We start from the raw sequence: 23,100 nt of genomic DNA on the forward strand, positions 1-23,100 counted from the left end.
GGGTTGCGGTCCTCTCTCATGCGACTCCCAAGACGTATTTTGTCCGCCTGGCAGCTGGCTGAGCTCAGCATTGGGTGCAGCTGGGCCCCACTGTCCCTAAATTCCCTTTGAAGTTTTTCTCCAGCTCCTGGCTCCCAAAAAAGTCTTTGTGAACTGAATGCCAAGCTGTGTATATAAAAATACAAACATGAACTATATGTACATTCATCTATATCTGTATACATGTGAAAAATAGATAGCTGCATCTCCCTACTCCAGCAGTCATCGAGCTGGAAGCGTTTACAACATCCATAAGCGCAGAGACTCTATAAAGCAGAAAGACCTCTGTTAACCATACGTGGTCTGCTCCCTGAGAGCTGCTACATAAATAATTACAAGCTGCCGGCTGTGAGGAAGCAGAGCACTGGGGACCGCTGGGGAGGTGAGGAGTTGCAGTGGCAGTTGGTGGTTCAGTTGGAGTCACTCTGGATTTACACCAGAGAATATGAACCAGGGCATTGGGCTTGGGGCAACTGAATTGGGCATTGGGCAACTGAACCTCAGCTCTGCTGATGGGTGCCTGCCGAGGCGTGGGAAGCAGAGCTGGCTTCGGTTTGATGTCCATGTGCCCTGGCTGCCCACACTGACGTGCCTGCGAGATACTACACTGAGCTGAGGTCATTTTGCATCTACTCAGGCCCTTCATCAGGAAAGCATCTCCCTTTCAGGACAGCCCTTTGAAATGGTGCGATACCGATCCCCAGCGTCTGAGCGTCTCCGACCGCTAATGCGCTCATTAGTCCATTAAGATTTCACAACAGCTCTTGAAAGCCATTTTTATTCCATCACCTGATGGCTCCTCAGCCAAGACTGAGTATTAAATGCTGTGCTGCACTGGACAGAATGTTCATTTGGGACAGCCAAAAGGAGTTTTGGGCCTGGGGAAAAAGAGAATGTTTGGGCTTCACCTTACTCCAAAGTCCTCATTGCTTGCACCCCTCCCTCTGCAATGCTGTCCTTTTCTCTCCTGTAGCAAGAAGTTCTTATGGTGTCCATAAACATAGACTTTATAGAGCAGAAAGACTTTGTTTTACTGCACATGCTCTGCTCCTTGAGGGCTGCTACCTAATTGCTTAAGTAATTCCTCCAGCTGATGGGTGACAGCGCAAACAGTGGGAAGGACACTAGGTCAGTGTGTCTGTCCTCTTGCCAGCGCCTCAGAGAGCACCAGCTCCGTGCAGGCAGGCTGGTGAGTTTAGATCATTTATCTCTCTGCAAAAGTTCCACAAACCAGTTTTTTTTCTCTTTAAATTTTTGTTCGACTTCCAAAATAACCCAGTTGGATTTTCAAACCCAGATCCCAACCTGCTGGTCTTGTTTATGTGCAGCCTGTAATTTGTGATACTTGTGACTCCTGGTCTTCTGCAGGGCATAGAAGTGTTCCCACCAGTTTCCCTTTCCATGAATGTTTGAGTGAACAGAAATCACTTTATGGTTATTCCCAGAAAGCAGGAACAGTTGTGAATTCATGGAAATTATGTGAATGCAAGTTTGTGAACAGTGTTTTGCATACTTGAGTGCCAGAGTTGAAAGCCCAGTGCCCTGGTTCATATTCTCTGGTGTAAATCCAGAGTGACTCCAACGGTGTGGGTGTCAGGCTTGGGCTTTAAATCCTGGTCTCTTAATTATTTGAGACCAGATTCTGCATTTAGGAAACCAGTTTGCGTACGCACTGTATGTCCTTGTGTCTAGACTTGCTCTTAGCCTATTGCTGTCATCAGCACCAGCCCTGCGGCAAGAAATTTTCTATTGGCAGCTGATGACTAGTCTGAAATTTGCCATCATTTCGAGCATACTGTATGCACGTGGGACTTGATTACTACAACATGCATCATGCTTTGGGCTTTTTTTGTTTTTTTTCTTCTCCTACTAAACACAAAGATAACTTCCTATTTAGGAATTTGAGCTCCACATCCCAGCGGGCATGTTTTAATGTACTACAAGTAACTATCGTTTGACTCTGCCATGGTAGGCAGGAAGATGAAGTGCTGATCTATCCAAAATGTTGCCGTGTTACAGTCATTGGTGAAGAACAGGAATGGCAGGCAATTCAGACTGCTGCAAAATTAGCATCTAACATGATGAGACTTATTTGAGTCTTAGGTGTTTTCACTTATTATGATTAGTTTTTCTATGATTCGTCTGTTTGCTAATTAGCCTCAGGTCACTATCCGTAGTCTGCAATCAGGACAGCTCTGCAGAGCTAGGCTGTGGTGGTGCTTGCCTCTGTACAAGAACATCTGTCCTCACTCATACGCATTTGTTATTGCCTCTGCTTATGGGGTTTTTTTGTGGTTTGTGGCTGTTTGGGTGGCTGAGAGTCCCTGTGGCCTTGGCAAGCAGGAAACCTGGAGAACTCGTCGCGGTGCAGCCCCCAGCAAACCTTGCAGGGGTTGTGCTGCCCAGCACCTGGTGTTTGGAGTAACATCCACACATGCACCAGCTGCAGCAAAGCCGTCTTCAGCCCTGAGGGACAGAGGAATGAAGCAAGGGGGCTGCAAGTGTTTCTCCTCCTGTTACATGGTCATTCAGTGGCCAGCAGGAGCAGGGAGGTGATCGTGCCCCTGTACTCGGCACTGGTGAGGCTGCATCTCGAATCCTGTATTCAGTTTTGGGCCCCTCACTCCAAGAAGGACATTGAGGTGCTGGAGCGTGTCCAGAGAAGGGCGACAGAGCTGGTGAGGGGTCTGGAGCACAAGTCTGATGAGGAGCGGCTGAGGGAGCTGGGGTTGTTCCGTCTGGAGAAGAGGAGGCTGAGGGGAGACCTCATCGCTCTCTACAACTGCCTGAAAGGGGGTTGTGGGGAGGTGGGTGTTGGTCTCTTCTCCCAAGTGACAAGCGGCAGGACAAGAGGAAATGGCCTCAAGTTGCTCCAGGGGAGGTTTAGGCTGAATATTAGGAAAAATTTCTTTCCTGAGAGAGTGGTGAAGCATTGGAACAGGCTGCCCAGGGAGGTCGTGGAGTCACCATCCCTGGAGGTGTTCAAGGAATGTGTGGACGAGGCATTGTGGGACATGGTTTAGTGGGCATGGTGGTGTTAGTTGATGGTTGGACTTGATGATCTCACAGGTCTTTTCCACCCTTAATGATTCTGTGATTCTGCATGGTGTGTGTGGGTTGTGGGGAGCTGAGCAAACCCTTTCCGTAGGAAGGGAGTGACAGAAGTTGATGCTGGCAGAGGTCCCACGCAGGGCACTGGGCTTAGAAGACAGAGTTTTCTCAGGTCTGTGGGAAATGCCATCCATGGAGCTGTTGAAACCTGGTATCTCTGCATGACTTAAAAATGGAGAGGGGGGAGAAATTTTGCTGGGAGTGAAGTGATGGAACATGGTTTTTAGTGCTTCTGCATGGGAGCCTACAGTCAGAGGTGGGCAGCAGGCAGGTAACCAAGGGCGGGCAGGAATGGGGCAGTGGTCCTACCTGACCAGCGGTCCTCACTCTTCCTCAGCCCATGTCAGAGGAGAAAGTTGCATCCAGCCCAGGGTGAGACCATCCAGGGCTGGGGGGTTGATGTCCAACACTGCAGTCTGCCACACTAACCTGCTCATCCATTTTCCCGCAGAGACCAGTCCTAGATTGCATCAAGCTGCCTAGCTCCCCCAGACCTTACCTACTTTGTCTTTCCTTTGAGTCACCCTTTCTTCTTCTTTCTCAAATTTCACTGTGCAGATCCTGACGGGGGAAGACTGGAATGCGGTGATGTACCACGGGATCGAGTCGCAGGGGGGCGTCCGCTCGGGGATGTTCTCCTCCATTTACTTCATCGTCCTGACATTGTTTGGTAACTGTATCCTTACACATGGCCTTGTGTTGGTGGCACAGTGTGCCACGCACCCTTGCTGGGGTGCTAGAAATAATCTGGTTTTGTTTAAATTCTCATGTGATCACCTATGCTTTTTAAAACCAAATCGTTGCTATAACTTTGCTCCTTACAGCACCCGGGGTGAGAAGCATGGGCAATTTGTCCATGTCGGTGTCACTTTTCTGATGGCAATGTGGGCACAGTCTTAATTAATTTTAATTTTCGTGTTTTACCTTGAGAATGTCCTGTTATGAGTTAATTCAAGTTGTGAGAAAAATGACTGAAGTCAGGTCAGAGCAGGACCTCTGTACCTTGAATATTTTCACAGATAGTTTGCACTAGGTCAGTGGAAGAAACAGTCGAAATTGGTTTAGTGCATAGAGCAGGCTCCAGTTTCTTGGTGCCTTTGTCTACATGATGGCTTAACCAGCTGTGCTATCCCAAATGCTTGGAATTGTCTTGTATCCACATTACGCTTCAAACTTAAGTCCAGATCTTGGGTTTTGGGCTCTGGGAGTATTCCATCATGTTCCAAGACCTGATGCATGAAGTCTATGAAGATGTTTTTCTGCTTAGTCATGAAAATCTCCTGAGGGCAGCAGGAAACTGGAAGCTTGTGTCCCCCCAGAATGTCCCAGGGTGTCTGCTGGGGACCCAGCAGCACTCTGATGTGTGTTATGTCCCCAGAGAGGTCTGAGGAGGCAAGAACGTAGCAGTCGCGTGAAGCCAGGGTTTGGAAAGGGAGGCCCTATTTTATACAGAAACGAGCAAAGAGATTCTCCGATCTAACAGCTGGGTGCGATGAGGAGAGCCAGCAGAACATAGTAGCTGCGATGGCTCTGTCCCTGCTTCTTGATAGAGGCTGCTGATGGGCTGATGTTGGTAGCATTGCTCACATTAACTAGGTACAAAACTTTTGGTGCGAGATGTTTGCTGGCTGCAGCGAAAAGCTGTGTGGAGTCAAACAGAGCATCCTTAATAATGGAGACTTAAAAACTGTTGCATATGTGAGACAGCCCGGCTGGTTTGTTTGTGCTGGAGAAGAGGGATATTAACGCTGAGCATTGCCACTCTGCTTGAGAGCTCTCTGGAGGGTTCCCCAGCAGTGCGAACCTTCTTGCTGGTTACAGTCCCACCATTCATCTTTTCCTAAGAGTTCTGTTTGGGCTGGCAGCATCGGCTGGGTGCCTAGGAGAAAGGGAAGGGTACGTGGGGGGCAGTACTTCAGTTAAAGATCTAGAGTTGTTATGACATAGACCCCCTTCAGCTGGGGGTCAAGATGACAAGAGACGGGACGTCAGCGCCCATGGACTGCACGGCACGGCTCCAGCCCTTTGCTTTGCCTGAAATCTCCCCATTAGTATGAGGAACCGAGACGGGGAACAGTGGAGCAGGCAGCGTGCGAGCTGTGCTTGTCACACAAGTGTGTCTCTGCAGGATTTATCCCATTAACGTGCGCTGTCAGAGCCAGAGCAGCCGTGATGCTGGCTCAGCAGCTATGCTCAGACATCTGCCTCGTGGCAGACAACATGCCCCCTTCCAGAAACACGAGGCTTTGGAAAACTGGGTCAGTGGAGAGCTGGGAGGGAGGGAGATCTCCAAATCCTCAGGGCTTGGCATTTGAAAATGAGATTAAGCTATAATCAGGCTTGACAGCAGGGCTGAGAGAGAGACTTTTAACCTTAGAGCAGCTAAGATCCAGCATTTTTAAGGAACAGGTTATAAATTCCCTTCTTGCACCTTTAATTCAAAGAGGGGGCTTCTCCCTTGTTCTTTAGTTTTCATTAAAAGGGAAAGAGCGGGGAATGCTCAAGAGGGAGGGAATAAGGACCTGGTTCACCTACTGCCACTGCCATGGATTTGGTATTTGCCTCTGCTTGCCCTGGCAGAGTGGTGAGTCAAAACCTTACCCACCTTCTCCCCAAATATCATCCGGGCAGAGAGCAGCTGTCTCGCTTTCCCTTCTGCTGTCCTGCTGCCGAGGAGACCCAGGAGGAGACCTTCCTGGCCGCTTCCCCCGGACCACCTCCAGTGCCTCTCTCGCCCTCCTTGCCTGCAGCTGCGTGCTGGTAGCACAGCCGGAGCGCTCCTCGGGGCGCTGTCGGTGCGTTTAGCAGGGAGGATGTGTCAGGTGTGATTCTTTCATTCTCCATGAGTCCTATAGATCGGGATGAGTTTGCTGCTGGTGAGTTTCTGTGAGCACAAAGTACAGAGAGAGGGGAGAGCTGGCTGACAAAGAGTAACAACACTCAGAAGCCCTTTTATAATATCCTGGAAGACTTCTTACAGCAGCTTCTAGTGATCAGAGTTATAAACCTGAAGCAAATCCATTAATTTCTATGGAGATTTACATTCCTGTTGGAGAATCAGAGAGCTGGCCCAGATTGTCTCTGTAGAAACTTAGTCTGGGAGCATCAGCTGCATTCACAGAGAGCTTGTAAGAGCCCTTCAGCATCACACGTGCACCCATTTGCTTTAAGCATCGTGGGCAGGAGGGGAGAACGGAGGCTGGAGTGTGTGGTGGAGGATGAGGGGTTAAATATTTTCCGTGGGAATTGCAGCAGTAAGCCCACTAACGCTTGCGCTGATATTTCAAACAGCGTTTCAGTAAGGTCAGTGCTACCCCTGCTTTTCACTAGCTACAGTTTTGATGCTGAGAGCGAGCAGCAGGCAGTCATTTATCTCTGATGGAAAGCTGAACTGTATGACTTACCAGGGACTTAAGTTATCATTAACTGTCAAAACATAACCAGGAACGTCTGAAAATAAAGTTCAGTTTGCCAGAAAAGAACAGTCCTGCATTTTTATGGGAAGTAAAATAGTTGCTAATGTCAACGATGCTGCAGTGCCCCAGCAGTGTTAAGGACGGGCGAGTGTACAGGGCGAGGTACGTGCCTGAGCCTCGGGTTCACCTTCCCAAGGAGAGCCCCACAGCCCAGCAAATGCCAGGAGGACAGCCTACAGAGAGCAGTCCAAGTTGTTGATTAGCTTAATTATAAATTAGACTAATGTGAACTGTCTTTTCTGCTCTGACTTGGGACTTCACAAAGACCTCCCCCCTCTGCCTTACAGAACTCCCTCCAAAAAGCTTTAAAAATGTACTTTTTTTTATGTGGTGGAATTTTTTCATTTGTCATGTGTGGATTTGCCACCAGCCCTCCCCACACAGACGTTCACTGCAGCTGAATTTCTTAAGTGAGACTTTTTCGGTTTATTTTCTTATATTACTACCGTTGAAATCAGTCGAAGGCCTTCTGGATGCTGATCAGCAAAAAGCACTCCGGTTCCTCTGCTGGGAGAGGTTTTATCTTCAGTTTTTGCACATTGGCATTTGGTGAGTCCATTTTTAAGAGTTTAGGCAGACTGGATCAAATCTTGTTAGTGAATTGGCATTGGCGATTTTGGGTCAGCTTGCAAATCCTGCTGTTTTTAAACACGAGGGACTCCTTTCTTCTCCCAGAGCTGCTCAGGGCATTGTGATTCTTCTTTTTCATGAAGAAGAAAGGTGGGTGGGTGCCAGCTTCCCCTGCTTCTCACTGCAGCTCAGTTGTTTCTTTGAATCCATTTACTTTTTCAAGGGACTGTTGCAAGGAAAAGATCCAGAAACTTTGTTCCTGTAAGTCGGAAGTCTCTCACATTCCGTTCTCAGTTCCAGAGAGTCTGTGTGGAGCCAGACCTCCGCGTCTGAAATGGTTTAATGAAAGTAGTATGATTAGAGTAACAGCAGGATTTGGCCCATTTTCTAGGAAATTACACCATGCCTGTATTCATTGTTATCCAGTTAATTGATAAATTGATGCATCTGTTGAGAGAAAAAAAAAAAACAGGAAAAACTGCAGAGGAGCCTGAAATGAAAAGCAGCAAATGGCTGGAGCACTCTGCCCTTCCCCTTGCCCTCAGTGGCCATGCAGGAGGGCCGTACTCGGCACCAGCCGCTGTCTCAGCTGGCCAGCGAGGTCTGTGGGTCTGCCCAGGTTATACAGCCTGGACCAGAGGCTGGAGTTCGGGTCATATTTGGGAATCCTCAAGCTCTGCAGAAAGGGCTGAGGGACCTTTTTTGGGGTAGAAACACCCAAGTCTGCTAGATTGTGTCTGCTTGGAGATGGATCAAAACAGCCTGATTTCTTGAAAAAAAAATTAATTATATTTCCAGTGGTTGATTATGTTACACAAGACATTTTCATGTGTGTATAGGAGGCAGGGGTAGGAAGACAGTTTTATTACCGAGACATTTATTCTCAGAGCAAGAGGCTTGGAAGCATTTCCAATGTGTTGGAAGAACCCCAGAGGAAGAAACCCAAACAGCCGGGACCAGCCGGCACCCCGGCGGTGCCGCGGGCGGCGGTGCCCCAACCTCCCTGCCTGCACCCCCAGCCCGCAAGTGACAGCCCCCTCTTGCTGACCCGCAGTTAAAAGGAAACGGGGAAATTAGTATCTTTGCAGCTAAGAAGTTGATTGAGCTCTGACTTCAGTGTGGGAGGGAGGTGATTGTTTCAGCATCATCTTTCCCTTTTTCATGTCTTTATCTGTTGGGCTCAGTGGGATTGAGATGCTCCCGCCCCGCGCTCCTCACTGTCCTGCTGGAATGGGGGAAGGAGCATCACATTTCAAACCTCTTTCTGTCCCAGAGGAATCATCTTCACATGATTAAAACTTCCATCCCGTGTTACCTGACACGGAGGAAACCTGATGGATGACCTGGCCTTTGCCTGGAGAAACCCCAGGGCTCTGTGTCCCGTCCCCTGTGAGGTTTGGTAGTTGGGTTGCAGATGCATCCTAAGAGATTAAATACAAGTCCTGCTTTCCACTGTCACAGGCAGAGGCTCCAGTTTTGATAGGCATTCAGGCTCTGGAGACACTCGTCTCAATGGGAATTAGAGACGTGAAGTCTTGGCTGAATTACGTTTGGTGAAAGCTCTCAAGATCTGGTTGTCTGGGCCAGCTTTGGTCCCTGGCTGCCCTGGGAAGTCTCCTGAAACCGTGCCAGCGTGGGGTGACGGCTCCCCAGCCAGCTGCGCCCGCAGCCAGCATGCTGCCCAGAGGCTGCTGGAGCAGCAGGATTTCTGGGCACGCTCCTGTTCGGCAGAGACGACTGCAGCTGATGAATCAGCCTTGCACTGCGCCTGGCTCCTCTGTTTATAGAGAAACCTCACCCGCTTCCTCCAGGCATCCTTCTGAGAAATGGAAAGCAATCAGAGGGGCACAAAGGCCAAGGTTTCCCAAAATCTCATTGTGGGCTTGCCAGCACCCTGGGAGCTCACGCCTCGCCTCTCCTCCTCTCGCTGGAGCGATTGCCCGGCTCGCCCCAGCACGCTGCCCTCGCCCCTCAGTCCTGCCTTCGCTGCGGCATTGCTTTGAGCATGGCTTCCGACTCACAGACCAAAAGAGGGGACATGTCCCGTTATTTTCTGTTGGGTTAATTAACTGCCTAAAGCTGCTGCAGTCATTTCACTCGGCTTATGGGGGGACCTGCATCTGGTCCCGGACTCATATTTGGCTCTGGTGAGGACAGTGCAATACAAACACGGTAGAAGGACATTGCTGTTAAAGCCTTTTTGAATCTCCAGAGAGTAAGTACTCATGAGATCAACTTCATTATCGTGTACATTCATATTTAGGGGAGCAATCATAGCTTTACACTGCTATGGAGTGAGTGACTCTCCTGTCACCAGGTAATGTGCAAGAGCAAAATGCATTTTCTTCTTGGAGAGTAGTTTAGACTTGGTTTTGCTTTGCTTGCTCTCCTTTCATATACAAAGGTATCTGATTTACAATTGTTTTGAGGTTGTTTTGCAGACGCAAAGATGGAATAACAACAATAAAATACATGAAGGGGCAAGTAATAGCTGAAATCATTAAGTGCAAAAATGAAAATAAAATATGAATAAATAATTACAGGGAAATGTTATGTCTTAGTGATATAATGCAGTGCTCTGCAGAGAGACCCAGGCTAGCGTGGGCACTGGCAGTTGTTTAGCTGGGCTACATGCAATCTGGCCTGGACTAACGGCCTGTTTCCCGGTAGAGCTCATTAGGTCGGGCTGGGTGTCCTGCCAACAGGCTCTTCTGTAGCTGCACTCTGCGTGATGCTACAGCGTTCAGGATAGAGCATGTCCGTGGTGGTCTAATTGTCATATCGACTTCAGTGTGGTAAGTCATGATAGTTTTCTCCCACCAGTATGTAATGCAGCAGTGACCTAAGCTTAACTTTTTCATGGCACCCAATGCCTTTATATAGCTATGTGTTTATATGATGCAATTGTTGGCTTTAAAATGACTGATTTCGAGGCGCTCTACCAGTTGTCCTTTTAAACAGGAGGGGGAAAATGAAGATGAAATCCTCTTTGTGTGTGGGTATGGGTAGGAGTGTAGGTGTGAATTTTCTGGAATGAAAAACTAGGGGCTGTTGAGTCTCTAGGACCACCACGTGGTCCCGTACCGGTTGCACCTATAGCGCTGTAAAGCCCGTCTGCTCAGCGCGCATGTGTATCCTCAGCAGGGATATGTGCTGTGGAAGAGACAAATGGGTGTCCGGCACTCGCTGTGCTGCAGAGCTGGTTCCCAGTAGAAGTGGGTGAGTTAGAAATGAAGACAAAGCAGTGGTGCAAGGGGTGAGTCCATAATATGCTGATGATCGTAAGTGGCGAAAGAAAGGTAGTGGCAGCGGAAGGGGAACAGTTTACTGTATCTGCTGTGCGGAGATTTTTTTCCTTAGCAGCTCCCCAAAAGATACACTCCTGAATGTCTTCTTGGCTATTGCTGTTGACAATCTGGCAAATGCCCAAGAGCTGACCAAGGTATGTACGAGTTTTCTGTTTCTTCAAACTTAGACCACAGCTGCTGGATCTAAAGCACACGTTACCGACCCTTCCAGACACCCTGAGATTTCCTCTAGAGCCTGTTCATGCGGTGTCTCTGTTTACCGCTTTGCATGGCAGAGAGGGACCTGGAGGTTTATTCTTCTTCAGGTTTGTTTCACTTCAGGCTTGTTTCAGTGAACTATGAACTATTTCTTATTTTAGTTTCATTTTATCACAGAGTGGGCATTGGGCATTGGGCCTTGCTCATCTCACTGCTGCATGGAGGTGCACAGACATTCGTAGCATTTGCTGTTTTCAAGAGCAGAGGCAAAGCAATTAACAGGTTTTGACTGACTTGAAGCTTAGGCGTGGGGAAACGCAGGTGTTGTACTGCTGCTTTTGCTGTCTCACACTAATGTTTCGTACCTTGCTGAGTTGCGGGATGAATCAAAGAATTAACGTTCTCCAATCAACTCCCTGGAAAACAGCGTGCAGAGGCTATTGTGAATACTCAGTGAAGATATTACAATCTTCCTGCCTCTCACCAGGTGCAAGAGAAATCTGAGGCACCAGCCCAAGTGCAGGCAGAAAGCCAGGTCCTGGCAAGAGATGGAAATGGCACGGATGTAACTCTACTGTATGCGTAGATTAATATTGGAGCATTCCCTATGGAGAAAAACTTATAGCCTCAGTATTGCGCAGGAAGGATTGCCAAGTGCTGCAGTTTGTGTTCGTATTATTACATACTTTTGATTTCTCGTTGTTGCATACTCAGTTGTATTTATGAAGCAGAATTAGGTTTTGTTTGCACATTTCTAGCTTGTTCTCGCTGAGTGGATAAAAACATGCACACCCCATTGCTGTGCTGCTGCCACCGCCGTAAGTCACGGTGACCTGCCGGTGGCAAAAGAAGCACTGTATCCACCTCAGCAGTTGTGTTTTACAAGCTTTAGCTTATATACTCCCTGTAGGGTAAGAGGATCACTAACCATGTGCTTATGCAGCAGTGGGCAAGGGTGCTTTCTCCTTTTAGAGTTGTAAAAGGTGCAGTAGTTCATGGATACAGGATGCAACTCCACAGCTCAGGGCCGCAGAGATTCCTAGGAGTTTCCTACCCCACTCCAGCTGCTGAAGACTAAAGCAGCCAACCGTTCCCAGTTAAAATCCACGTCTCTGGCAGTTGAGCTTGTCTTTACCAGCTCTCCTTTTCTGCTGTGGAGCTGCGTGACTGGCTTCAGCCTCCAGCTTTGACTGGAGCCTTGTTCCCTGACAGGTGATACCCAGCGCAGACCCTACAAGAAGGTTGGTGGCTCTCAGGTGTATAATAAATGTTCCTGTGTCTCTGAGACCATGTTCTGCATCCCTTCTCTCTTACAGTGCAGCTCAGGGTTGTGTTTAATGGCTCTCAGTGTTTTTTTTTTTTTTTCTGGGAAGTCTTTTCCTTACAGCAGCTCAGCTGTTTCTGTTCTTTCTAAAGCCCGCAGAAATGTCCAGCCTGGAGGCATGCATCCTCCCAGCCTGTTCAGGAGATTTATGGGCATCCCTTGCATGTGCTAAGACCAAGCACAATTCTTGGATAATGAAGCTCATCCTACTTCTTTTTTAATCCTTTTAGTGCTTTCTTGTGAATATTTCAGCAGCTGACTGGGATGGTTAGAAACCTGACTTTGTTGATGTTTATAAAGTATAATTAAATATTAATGGATTCAGCAGCATTGCCAAATCATAAAGCTTCTTGAGAAACTCTTTCTTGCTTTAATTTTATTTATGATCCCAAAAAATCACTAGGGCTTTCAAAAGAGGAGGAAAAAGATAAAAGTAATTCAATTATATAGCATACCTGGAGAATGAGGGATTTATTGCTAAGTAAATATGATCATGCAAAACCAAAAATGGCCTGGAGATATAATTAAGTTACTCAGGAGACAGTTGATCTCAGGAGACTTTCTTGACGTTTTTGCTGTAAAACTAATCGAGATCAGTGCTGCATATAATGTGGGAAAACCATAAGCATTTTGCAACTGCCTCTGTTTTGGAAAGACAGAAAGCTTTCCAGCTAACCTTCAGGAGTGAAGCATTTCAACCACCGCTTCCACTGCTGGATGCTAATTTGGGCTTCTTTTATCGTGGTGGTTGAACATTTCTCGGTAGCCTTAGCTGGGCCTTGTGACCTGTAACAGAAGTTGTCAGAATTGTAACTATATTTAACTAAAGCTTGATCATCCGATGTCTGTTACAAAACTCACCAGTACTTTGGAATGACTCATGGCGGGGGGGTGGGGGGGTAACGAATAATCTTTGCTTTGAATATATAAAGAATCTGTTCTCCAGCCTCCGCCTCTCCTTCCCAGGTCTCTCTCCTCCTCTTCCTGTGCTGGCTCTCCCTTACCACTGAATTAAACTCTGCGTACTTAATTTCTAGTGATTTCTCAGAAGTCCTGAGTCTCTTTGGTTGCCTATCCTGTAGGGTTTTTTTCCATATATTGGCAGGTTCTTCTTCCCGTTCATGTATTCAGAGTGGAATCTGAAATTGCCCTCAAAATTTGCTTTTAAAATCTTCTTCTCATCTGACCATCCCACAATGTCTCCGGTGACACACAGCAGTTCGCTCTTCATCCTCATTAAAGTGGCGTATAAAACCGCCACAAGCGCGCCTTTCTTTACCTAAATATCCTAAAGCACAAGGTGTGTTCTCGGGTCTCTGTGCACTGCCAGCCATCCCAGAGAAAGCAGTCTAAAAACATGCAACGTGGGATAGGAGGGGTGTGTGAATTTTGTATAAAAATATATAAAAATACATTAAAAAGTTGAGAAATCCCCAGAAATAATGGACTGAAGTGAGCGGCAAAACCAAGAGTCTAACAACCATGAAGACCCCTCCTCCTCCTTCCCAATGGAGAGGGCTTTAATTGGGTGAACTTCATAAAGAACAGTCAGCATTAACTATGCACACCATTATGGGTAGCACCGAAGATGGGTTTTACCATGTGATAAACTGTGTGGTTTAAATGAAGATTTAGAGCTCTAGAAAACAGAAAGGAGACATAGAAGAGAGATGTCCTTATAGGCGGGGCCTTTATCTGCGCTTGCCCCTATATAATGATGGTGACAGTTGAGCTGCCGGAGCTGGGCTGTTGGTGGGAGGTGGGGTGGATGGATGTTGCCGTAGCAGCTTAGAGCTGGCTTCAGCCATGCACTGTCACACCCCTGCGTGCTTCAAGCAGAACCAGATGAGCCTGTGCCCCAGTGAGACCCCGCAGTGTAAGTATCAGGCAAAAAATGAATTCATTTTTGTAGTGCTCTGCAGTCTCTGGGTAGAAGGAGCTACAGAAATATTACAGAATCACAGAATCGTTAAGGTTGGATAAGACCTGTAAGATCGTCAAGTCTAACCGTCAACCCAACACCACCATGCCCACTAAACCATGTCCCGCAGTGCCACGTCCACATGTTCCTTGAACACCTCCAGGGATGGTGACTCCACCACCTCCCTGGGCAGCTTATTCCAGTGTCTCACCACTCTCTCAGTAAAGACATTTTTCCTAATATCCAGCCTAAACCTCCCCTGGCGCAACTTGAGGCCATTTCCTCTCATTCTATCGCTAGTTACATGGGAGAAGAGACCAACACCCACCTCACCACAACCCCCTTTCAGGCAGTTGCAGAGAGCAATGAGGTCTCCCCTCAGCCTCCTCTTCTCCAGACTGAACAACCCCAGTTCCCTCAGCCGCTCCTCATCAGACTTGTGCTCCAGACCCCTCACCAGCTTCGTCACCCTTCTCTGGACACACTCCAGCACCTCAATGTCCTTCTTGTAGTGAGGGGCCTAAAACTGAACACAGCATTCGAGGTGCATATTATTAAGCAGTCCTCTGCTACAGAGTGTCCTTGTTTTGAGTTAGGGATGGCTGCATTTATGATAACGTATATTTTCTGCTGTTACTTTGAGATATCAAATCCAGCCGAATTACTGATACACTGGGAAGAATGGAGTTGAAGCTAAAAATTTTAAAGAGATGGTTAAAACTGCACCTGGTGCTTTAGGTGCACAGAAAGAAAAATCAAGAGCCTTTGAATGTGTGTGATTTTAACGCTGCTAACGCTGCTAGAGAGTCCTCAAGAGAAGAAACAACTTGAAGATACATGCAGAATGAAAGGAAAACCTTAAAAGCCTTCTTGTTGGGGGCCTTATTCCTCAAAAGATTAATATTCTGCAGATACCCTTGATTTACAATAAGGTTCCAAATCATTGATAAATTTACTGGAAGCTGACAGTTGAGAAATATTGACTTTGTATAATTGTTCAGCAGGGCTTTTTTTCATGGCCTGTCTCAGGTTCTTCAATCCCTATAGAGTAGCAAATCTTTAACAAGTAAATTCCTAATATTTGGAAAGGGGAAAAAAAAAAACTTTATTGGTAGCACATTTTTTTGATTAATTTTCTATCATTTCTTCTTTCTTTGAAAGGAGAAAAGGAAAACAGTTTCAAAATTAGTTCAGTTTAAGCAAATAATGCCAAATTCAGAGCAAGGAATTGCTTATGTGTATGGTGTTCAGGATGGATGAATCTATGAGACTTCCTATTTCAAAGCTAGATGTCTTACTGTCTGCTTTCGTTATTTTCAGCATAACTCTTTCACAGCATTACCTTTGAAGAGCAGAGGTAGACCTGTGGCATTTCACGAAGTTTGACAGAAGAGCCTGTGACTGCTCTAGTCTTGACGTGTGGTTATTCCTTGAATATGTGCGATGCTGTCATTGCCATCAGAGGGGCTGTGTTTACACTGCCATGATTTTACTATTGAATTCGACTGGCTAGAAAGTTCAAAGGAAGTTTAACCTAGATGACCGTTGAAGATGAACCAGGCTGTTTCTTTGTCTTTTGACCTCATCTCATTACTTAAGATCCTGTAGTTTGTATTTGAGCAGTATTTCTCCTGTCATTACACCAGGTAGGAGGAAATAAATCAGAGCTATACTCTGCGGGAACTTGCAATGCCAACAGAGGTTAAAAGTCCGCATGGTCTGGGGATGTAGAGAAAGCATGAAAATAACCATCTTTCTGATCTATGCTTGAGTCTACAGACTACGCTTTAATATGGCTCCTCCCTTCTGTTTTCACGCTGTAAGTCCTCAGTGATTCAGCTGAAACAAGTGGAAATGTCTGGGGTAAAACTGGTGTGAACAGGACCAGTCAAACCCTGAAACTTACTGTTTCAGAGAAGGCACATTGGCCAGAAGTCATGAAGGGTTTAGGAGTCTGTCTCATACGTTTCAGTAGGACACAGGCTTTAGAGTGTTTCTACACATGCAAGACTGAGATAAATGGGGCTCACTTCACCCCAGAAATGTCACGCTTGTGGTCAGGTCTCTCCCTGCTCTGCCATAGTCTCCTACCTGCATGAGAAGTGATAAGAGGAGACCAAAGACAGTTAAGAAAGCTTTGTGAGGGAGACGTGTTCTTGGTAAAAATGCACTGAACCACTTGACCGAACCTTGCATTTTTCATCTTGACCAGCTGTTGCTGGCACCAAGGCCCTACCCAGGGGTCCCTGCAAGAAGTTATGAAATTCTGTCTTATTTTAATGAGTTTCCACTGTTCTCACAGCGTGGCAGTGACAGTCACTCACGACTCTTGCCTTGGGGAGCTCTGGTTATTGTTGTTACATGATGCATGCTCTGATTTCTCTTGATTTTCTGCACCAGGATGAGGAGGAGATGGAAGAAGCCACCAATCAAAAGCTCGCCCTGCAAAAGGCCAAGGAAGTGGCGGAAGTCAGCCCCATGTCTGCAGCCAACATTTCCATAGCCGCGTAAGCATTATTTTATTATTTGGGAACTTTATCACTTGGTTTCTGTTTTTCAGTGTCGATATATATCTGTTCAAGTGGAACATCCCATAGTACTCTGTAAGCCCTTTTATACCATCTCTCTTACTGACAGGGCTTTAGGTTGACTGAATACTTCAATGCTCATTGCTTAACCATGAACTTAATTATTCCTTTTAGTTTGTTTTTCTTTGTAATACCTCATCTTTTGCCTCTCTGTAAATAACTGTATTTTAGAAGGATTTTTTAAGCTGTCCTAGGATAGATTTCACCAGGTGAAGTGTTAACATTTCACTTTGGATTTTTAATTATGATAGGTATGTGTGCACATAGTGTATTAACTATTCTTTCATGATTTCTGTTTTGAGGATTTAAGTGTAAATGCATCCTCCTAAATATCAGACTGAAAAATATGCTTGAATGCTCTTTCTTTGCTGTTTGAAAGAGAGGTTGAATAAAAACATGTATGTGAACAGTCACTGGTTTGTAGCTGGAAACATCAATTTGCATTTTCAGGTGCAGGCTTTCCTGTGTTGATGTGGACATATGCCTAGATTCTGTGATACCAGAATCCTTAGAAAACGTTGCCTTGGGGCCCGCCTTTTCATATACACTGATCTAAACTGAAGTGAAAAATTGATAATGTAGGTGGAAATACTTGTCTTGGATGTTGCTGAGGTCAGTGCAGAGTTCTGCTTGTATAGGATTGTGGACATGTGTTTGAGATGCCAACCTCAAATGGATTTACTTAAAAGTATGTTCTTCTTGAAGGTTCATTTACCTTTTCTGGAATTTTAGCATCAGGACTTCCAGCATCAAAAAAATTTGGTCGTGCATTTTACTGAGAGCTGCTGATATTTTCCAGCTCCCTTTTGCAGGGCAGACCTCAAGCTCAAGCGCAGAAAAAGAAATTTCCTGTTCGATTTTATTCCAACGTATCTGAAATACAGCAGGATCCCTGTTTGTTCCTTCAGTGTAAATCTCTTGAGACCCTTGCTAGTGGGAATTTTATCCACTGCGTCAAAGATAGTAGGCCAAATGGAGCCAGTTCATTATATGTGAAGGAAAAGAATAGTATTAATTTGACTATTTTATTCTTCTCACCATTTTATTTTGCAATTACTGCTTTAATCAGCTCCTGTTTATGCCATGTCTGCTTGTTGGTTTTGAATATAATCCTTTTCTGACAATGATTTCCTGTCCAGTCTCGAAAAGAAGTCAAATGAGGATATTTGCTCTTGTTCTTTGCTGAATTTCCTGGTACTGCTATTTTAAAATGCAACATAATGATGCTTATTTTCTTCTTTTTAAATCAAAAGCATAGTGCATGTGAAGATTTTTTAGAAATCGGGAAAAAACCCTCCCCTTTAATGGAGCTAAGATTTCACACCACATTGTTGGTTGCTTAAAATAACCTTATTCCATGATTTTTCACCAGGCTTTCACCTGGTTTTCAGTATCACAGGGCCAGTTTTGTGACTACAATTCAAAGTGAGTACAAAATTGTGGATTTCTGCTTGTTTTGCCTCGAATTCTATCTGCCCAGATCCCTACCTGCCACATTTGTACAAGCAGATAATTAGGCTTACAAATGAACACATTAGAAAGTGGAGTCAGTCGCTTCCACATCTACTAACGTCGTGCATGCTGTGTGGGAGCCATCAACTAACAACCGTTGCGTGACTTCTCGATATCTCCGCTTTAGTGCCAGCGAGGTGCTTACAAGGCTACTCACAAAGCTCGCAGCACTTTAGTTTGGAAAAAGAATGCGTTAAGGTCAATAGGTTGACAACCAAACGGATAATGACATAGAGGAGAAGGCAAGGGAGAAGTTAGATGTTTCGCGAGAGAGAAATAGGTGTATGGATGGATTGCTGGCTGATGATCCAAAAGATATTTAATGAATGCGTGCCAAAGAAATTTGTTTAATGCGTAAACACGTCCATAGTGAACTCCAAAGGGGCTTAGCAGCTGCAGATTTCAGGTTTGCTGCACCTATCCTTTAGATATCTCTACCCAATACAGTAGGGCTGATGATAGGGACCCATGGTTGACAGTCAGTTGTACCCCATTGCTTCATTTCTTATGGTCTTAAGCTACACAGGGGTCCTGAAGATGGAGCAGATGTCCTGTTGATGGCAAGGTCTGTCAGATCAAGCCTCTAAGGCAATTCAGAGCTGGACACACCGAGAATGAAAAAGTGCTGGGGATGCTTGGAAATGGGATGTTTGGCATATGGAAATATCACTGCAAAAAGTGAACGCCTGTAGAACTTGGGTACCCCTAAGTGGGTGGTGAGCAGGGGCTGGGAAAAACTGGGACCAAGCTACCAAAGTGCTGCTGCAAAGGTGGGTCTACCCTATCAGTTTATATTTTTATTTTCTCCTAAGGAATAATTGTTTAGTTTTAGAAATTGATTTTATTTTCATAACATATGAAAATGAATTTTTATAACAATAGGCATCTATAGCATGCATCAATGTTCTGAAAACATCAGTGTTTTCTCTACCTGCATCAATCAAAACAGGTCTCTCAGGTGTTAGCAGAGGGCACCATGACTTGCATTTCCTTAGTCATGATGCTCATGTTCCTGGCATGCTTGTCCACCTCCCACAGAGGTGATGAAGCCGTCCTGGGGCTGAGTCTGGTGAAAAGTCATATCGGTTGTTCTGCTGTTTCACCGGCAAGGTGCTGTGCTTGCTGTTTTGCTTCTTTCCCTTGTCAGTCCTACATCAAGGACTGAGAGTGTGTATCTTCCCCTAAGCCTCCTTCCAGGCCATTGCATACGTTGTAGTGTCGTAACTGCTCCTCCACCTCCAGAATTTTTCCTGTGGGAATACAGCGTGCACTTGTGGTTTGTATGCTCCTGTGCCTGCAGTTTATCTGTACCGGTTCTTCTGCTCTCCTCTGTCATTCCAGCCTCTCTTCATAACTGGGCTCCAGGAAATCTTCAATTTATTGCATCAGTTGCAAAATGTAATTTCCTAGGCTTAAGAAACTGGTTGCTTATTTAGGGTGTCAGCCTGCTTGGAGGGTCTGAAGAGGTACCATCACCCGTACACGTGCAACAGGCTGCTGCGTGAGCCGTGAATTATTTTGTGGTTGATAGATGGTGAAGTGCTACGGTGTCATGGGGATCTGCTTTAATAATATACTCGTTATTACAGTGGCGTCGAGATATCATCTATCTTGCAACCGACTCAAAGCGCTTTATTACAATATTCTACCTGCATTTGGTTTCTAGCTCCTACTTCATCGATCTCCCAGGATTTCTATGGTTTGTCTTCTGCTCCACCAAAGGGACTTTGAACAGATTTGTCTGACTGCAGTTTGTTTTTTCACCTGGTGAACTCTATCCTGAATGGGTCTTTTTGTTTTGTGGTTTTTCAGGATTAAAAGCTAGGATGGTACGTTGTTTTTGCCATTGTTGCAATGTTTGGTTTAAAACAGAATATCTGTTTAACATGTGTTATTGCGTTTTAATTTGAGTCCATTGTTTCATTCTTATTTTTGTCATATTTTTTTGTTTTCTGTTTAGCATTTTCCTTGCTTTGTTGTTTCTGGAGGTGAGTTTCTGGGTTTGTTCAGTTTGCCCAGCATTGTCTTTAAGACCCTCTGTTTCGTACAACATTTAAACCACTCAGCTTCTTGAACTGAGCTACTGTACAGACCGACGGGTCTTTAGAGCAAAGCATTGGTGCAGCTTCCTCGGCGGCAAGAACGGAGGAGGAGGGAAACGGGGAATATTACTCAGGCAATGGATGTGCAAAGCACTTTGTGATCCCACTGTAAAGGCACCAGCGTAAGGGAGAGCCATCAGGCTCATTCCTGGGGGTGACACAAAGACCCCAGTGCAAACACGGTTTTATTGTCTGTATTTGCTTAACCCGAAGCCTGAAGTCCCCGTGTTTGGGTTCCTCCTCCGCCGTTTCTATTCCAGCCAGAGATGCACCAATGGCACGTACAAAAGGGGCTGTGATCAGCACACCCAGCCCAGGGCGGGCCAGCAGACCAGCCGGAGAGGACACAGGCTGCGGCTCACCCGGCACCCAGAGCCCATGTATTTTCCAGTGGCCTCTCTTGACCTTTTCTTGGGAAAAGTCTTAAAAAGTCTTAAAATAGCAATGGCAGCAGCAAGCAAATGCTAAATTTGTAGGAACCTGCTAGTAGTTATGCTGAAGTCATGCTGAGTGAAACTTTTTGCATTTTGTTAGTTACGGGGTTTTTTTAATTCCACGTGGTAATGAGTTACAGTTGTAGCCAGACCCAAGGAAATTATTTAAGCATAGGTATAGGGTGCGAGTTCTGGATGGGAGGAGAACTTCACAGATGTTGTGGATGAAACTTTGTAGAAAGTGGCAGAGACAGTCCATGCAACGTGGGTACCAGACCTAAGCACAGGCTCTAGAATTGCCCACTACTGTTTTTCAAAATTACACGTGCTTTCCCAGGACATCCTTCCAATTTCCAAAGACCTCTTCCTCTTTCCAGGCTCTGACTGGCTTCTGCTGGTCCCTCACGTGGTTGTTCAAAGCAGTTTACATTTTAATTGCATGCCTACAGGTGGATACTGCCTGTTGATGTGAGCGACTTGACTACTCATTAGAAAAGTGCCAAGAGCATATACAGGTGGCACATCATTTCATAGTGATTTCTCAGAGGTGTCTGTCCCTTTTGTACAGGTCTGGGGATGAAGGGGGGGGAGTTGCTCTGTTTCTCCAGGACATTTTCCATCTCCGAGGCTCCATATTTTCCTTTTGTCTTGGGAATACTGTGGTCTGTTTCCAAATCCCTGTTGGGCTGTCGGTACCCAACAGGACCCAGCAAGAAGCGTGCCTGAACACCCAACCCATGAAACGTCCCGTGTTGGGTGATGTGTAGACTAGAAGAGGTGTTCTTTTTCTCTTGCTGGCTTGTGATTTCTTCCCTTTCTTTTTTCCCTTGAAGTGTGTTGATGTGTGAGGTACTGTGATTTCTCCCGTTAGCTTACCTTTTTGCCCTTGCTTGGTGTAACGGTGACTCAGCTGCACCTAAAGACACTCTCTTGTACTCTGTCCCTCGTGGATGGTAAGTAGCAGCAAGTAAAGCTCAAGGACTTTCTGTCATTTTGATTTGGAAAAGGAGGCTGTCTTTGCTTTGTGGCTTTACACTCTGCAGTTCCAGTGCAAATTTAGTCAAATTTATGGTTTCAAAAAAGCAAACTCCGGCAATGGGAGCGGAGGAATGAACTCGGAGCGCTGCAGGACTTGCATAATGTTGTCTGGCCAAGTTACAAGGATACTTGGCAGGATCAGAGCGTGGCCTCTGTCCTGCACTGCACCAAACGAGGCAGGGATAAACACAAAGGTTCATTCAAGCCTCCTGCCGAGGAGATCTGCTTTCAGCAATTAAAAGCAAAATTTCCACAGGTATTGCACAATGCTGGAGCTGACTCGCAGGTAAATTAGGGCAGCCCAGTACATTCTCCTCCATTGTGAGTTTTCCGCTTGTTTTGCCCAAGAAATTTCTTACCTACGCTTGAGGCATTTGTGCAGTCAAGGGCTTGTTCTCTGCAGGTTTTAGTTGACATCTTGGGGGTTCAGCATCCAGCCAGAGAGTAAAGGGATCCCCAGCTTGAGAAACCTGGAAACAATAATTTTCCTGGCAAACAAGCAGGGCATGCCAAGCCCCACTTTGACTCCTGCTCCCATTTCATTTGGCATGGTACAAATGTAGAAAGACTGAAGTTTAGGCAAAATACTTTACCTGACTGTTGAGCAGCTTATTTGCTCCAAGCAAAACTTTTACAACGCCTTTCATAATTTCTCTTATATTCGTTCCAGGTTGCTTGATCTCTGGATTGTTTTGTTATATATTTTACCTGGGCCATCATTTCTGTTCAGAATAATCCATTAATTTTAAGTAAATGTGTATTTAAAACTCTACTTATATGATACCCAAAGAACATTAGATTTTAACTGGACTTTCTGGCTTGCTGGTATTGATTGCTAACAGATGAAAACTCTCATGGAAGCAGGAGAAAAAAACGCTGCAACTGAAAAGGCAAATTCAGGAGGTGAAGGGATTTTATTTTCAGTCTTGGGGAGGGTTCTTTGGATGATGTAGATTTACAAAAATTATTGTTTATAACTATGAAAATATTAGCGCCTCAAGCCAAGATCTAACAAAATATTTAGAATACTGTTTTTCTGTAGATTCCCTGCTAAAGGAAGAATAAACTATTTTTCTGTGTAATTCCACGATTTCCGTATTTAGAACCCCCCATATATAACGTCGTTTAGACGAACACTGGATGGAGGAGAATCTACAAAATTACTTGTGAACTGAAACAAGCTCCTTTCAACAATGTGTAATCCCCTGCCTAAGCTGCAGCAGATCTATGGTTTTTAGACATGGTGAGCCATATTCGGACAGTCTAAGCTCAGGCACATCCCTGTGCCTGTCAGAGGAGAGAGGTAGGTGCCTCTGAAGAGCAAAGCTGAGCAGAAGCAGCCTGGCACCAGCTGCTGGGGCTCAGGTGGATTTTTGGCTCTCTGGATGTGGCCCAGGGTCCTGCTTCCAGCCTGTGCTCTTCTCCGTGCTAAGGCTTCTTCCTCATGTCACAGGGCCAGAGTGGGAATTAGCATCCTGC

At 45.8% G+C, this 23,100-nt stretch overlaps 1 protein-coding gene across 1 annotated transcript in view; it reads left to right on the plus strand.

Annotated features, from left to right (window-relative positions):
* CACNA1B (calcium voltage-gated channel subunit alpha1 B) overlaps positions 1-23,100 on the plus strand; it is a 302,202-nt gene that overhangs the window by 188,791 nt on the left and 90,311 nt on the right. Inside the window, exons 17-19 of the mRNA XM_059828688.1 lie at positions 3,709-3,826; positions 10,571-10,638; positions 16,348-16,454. Of these exons, the coding sequence (XP_059684671.1) occupies positions 3,709-3,826; positions 10,571-10,638; positions 16,348-16,454 (293 nt within the window). The remainder of the gene's footprint in view (positions 1-3,708; positions 3,827-10,570; positions 10,639-16,347; positions 16,455-23,100) is intronic.

Source organism: Gavia stellata, chromosome 24 (genome assembly GCF_030936135.1).
Source record: "Gavia stellata isolate bGavSte3 chromosome 24, bGavSte3.hap2, whole genome shotgun sequence".
Taxonomy (NCBI): domain Eukaryota; kingdom Metazoa; phylum Chordata; class Aves; order Gaviiformes; family Gaviidae; genus Gavia; species Gavia stellata.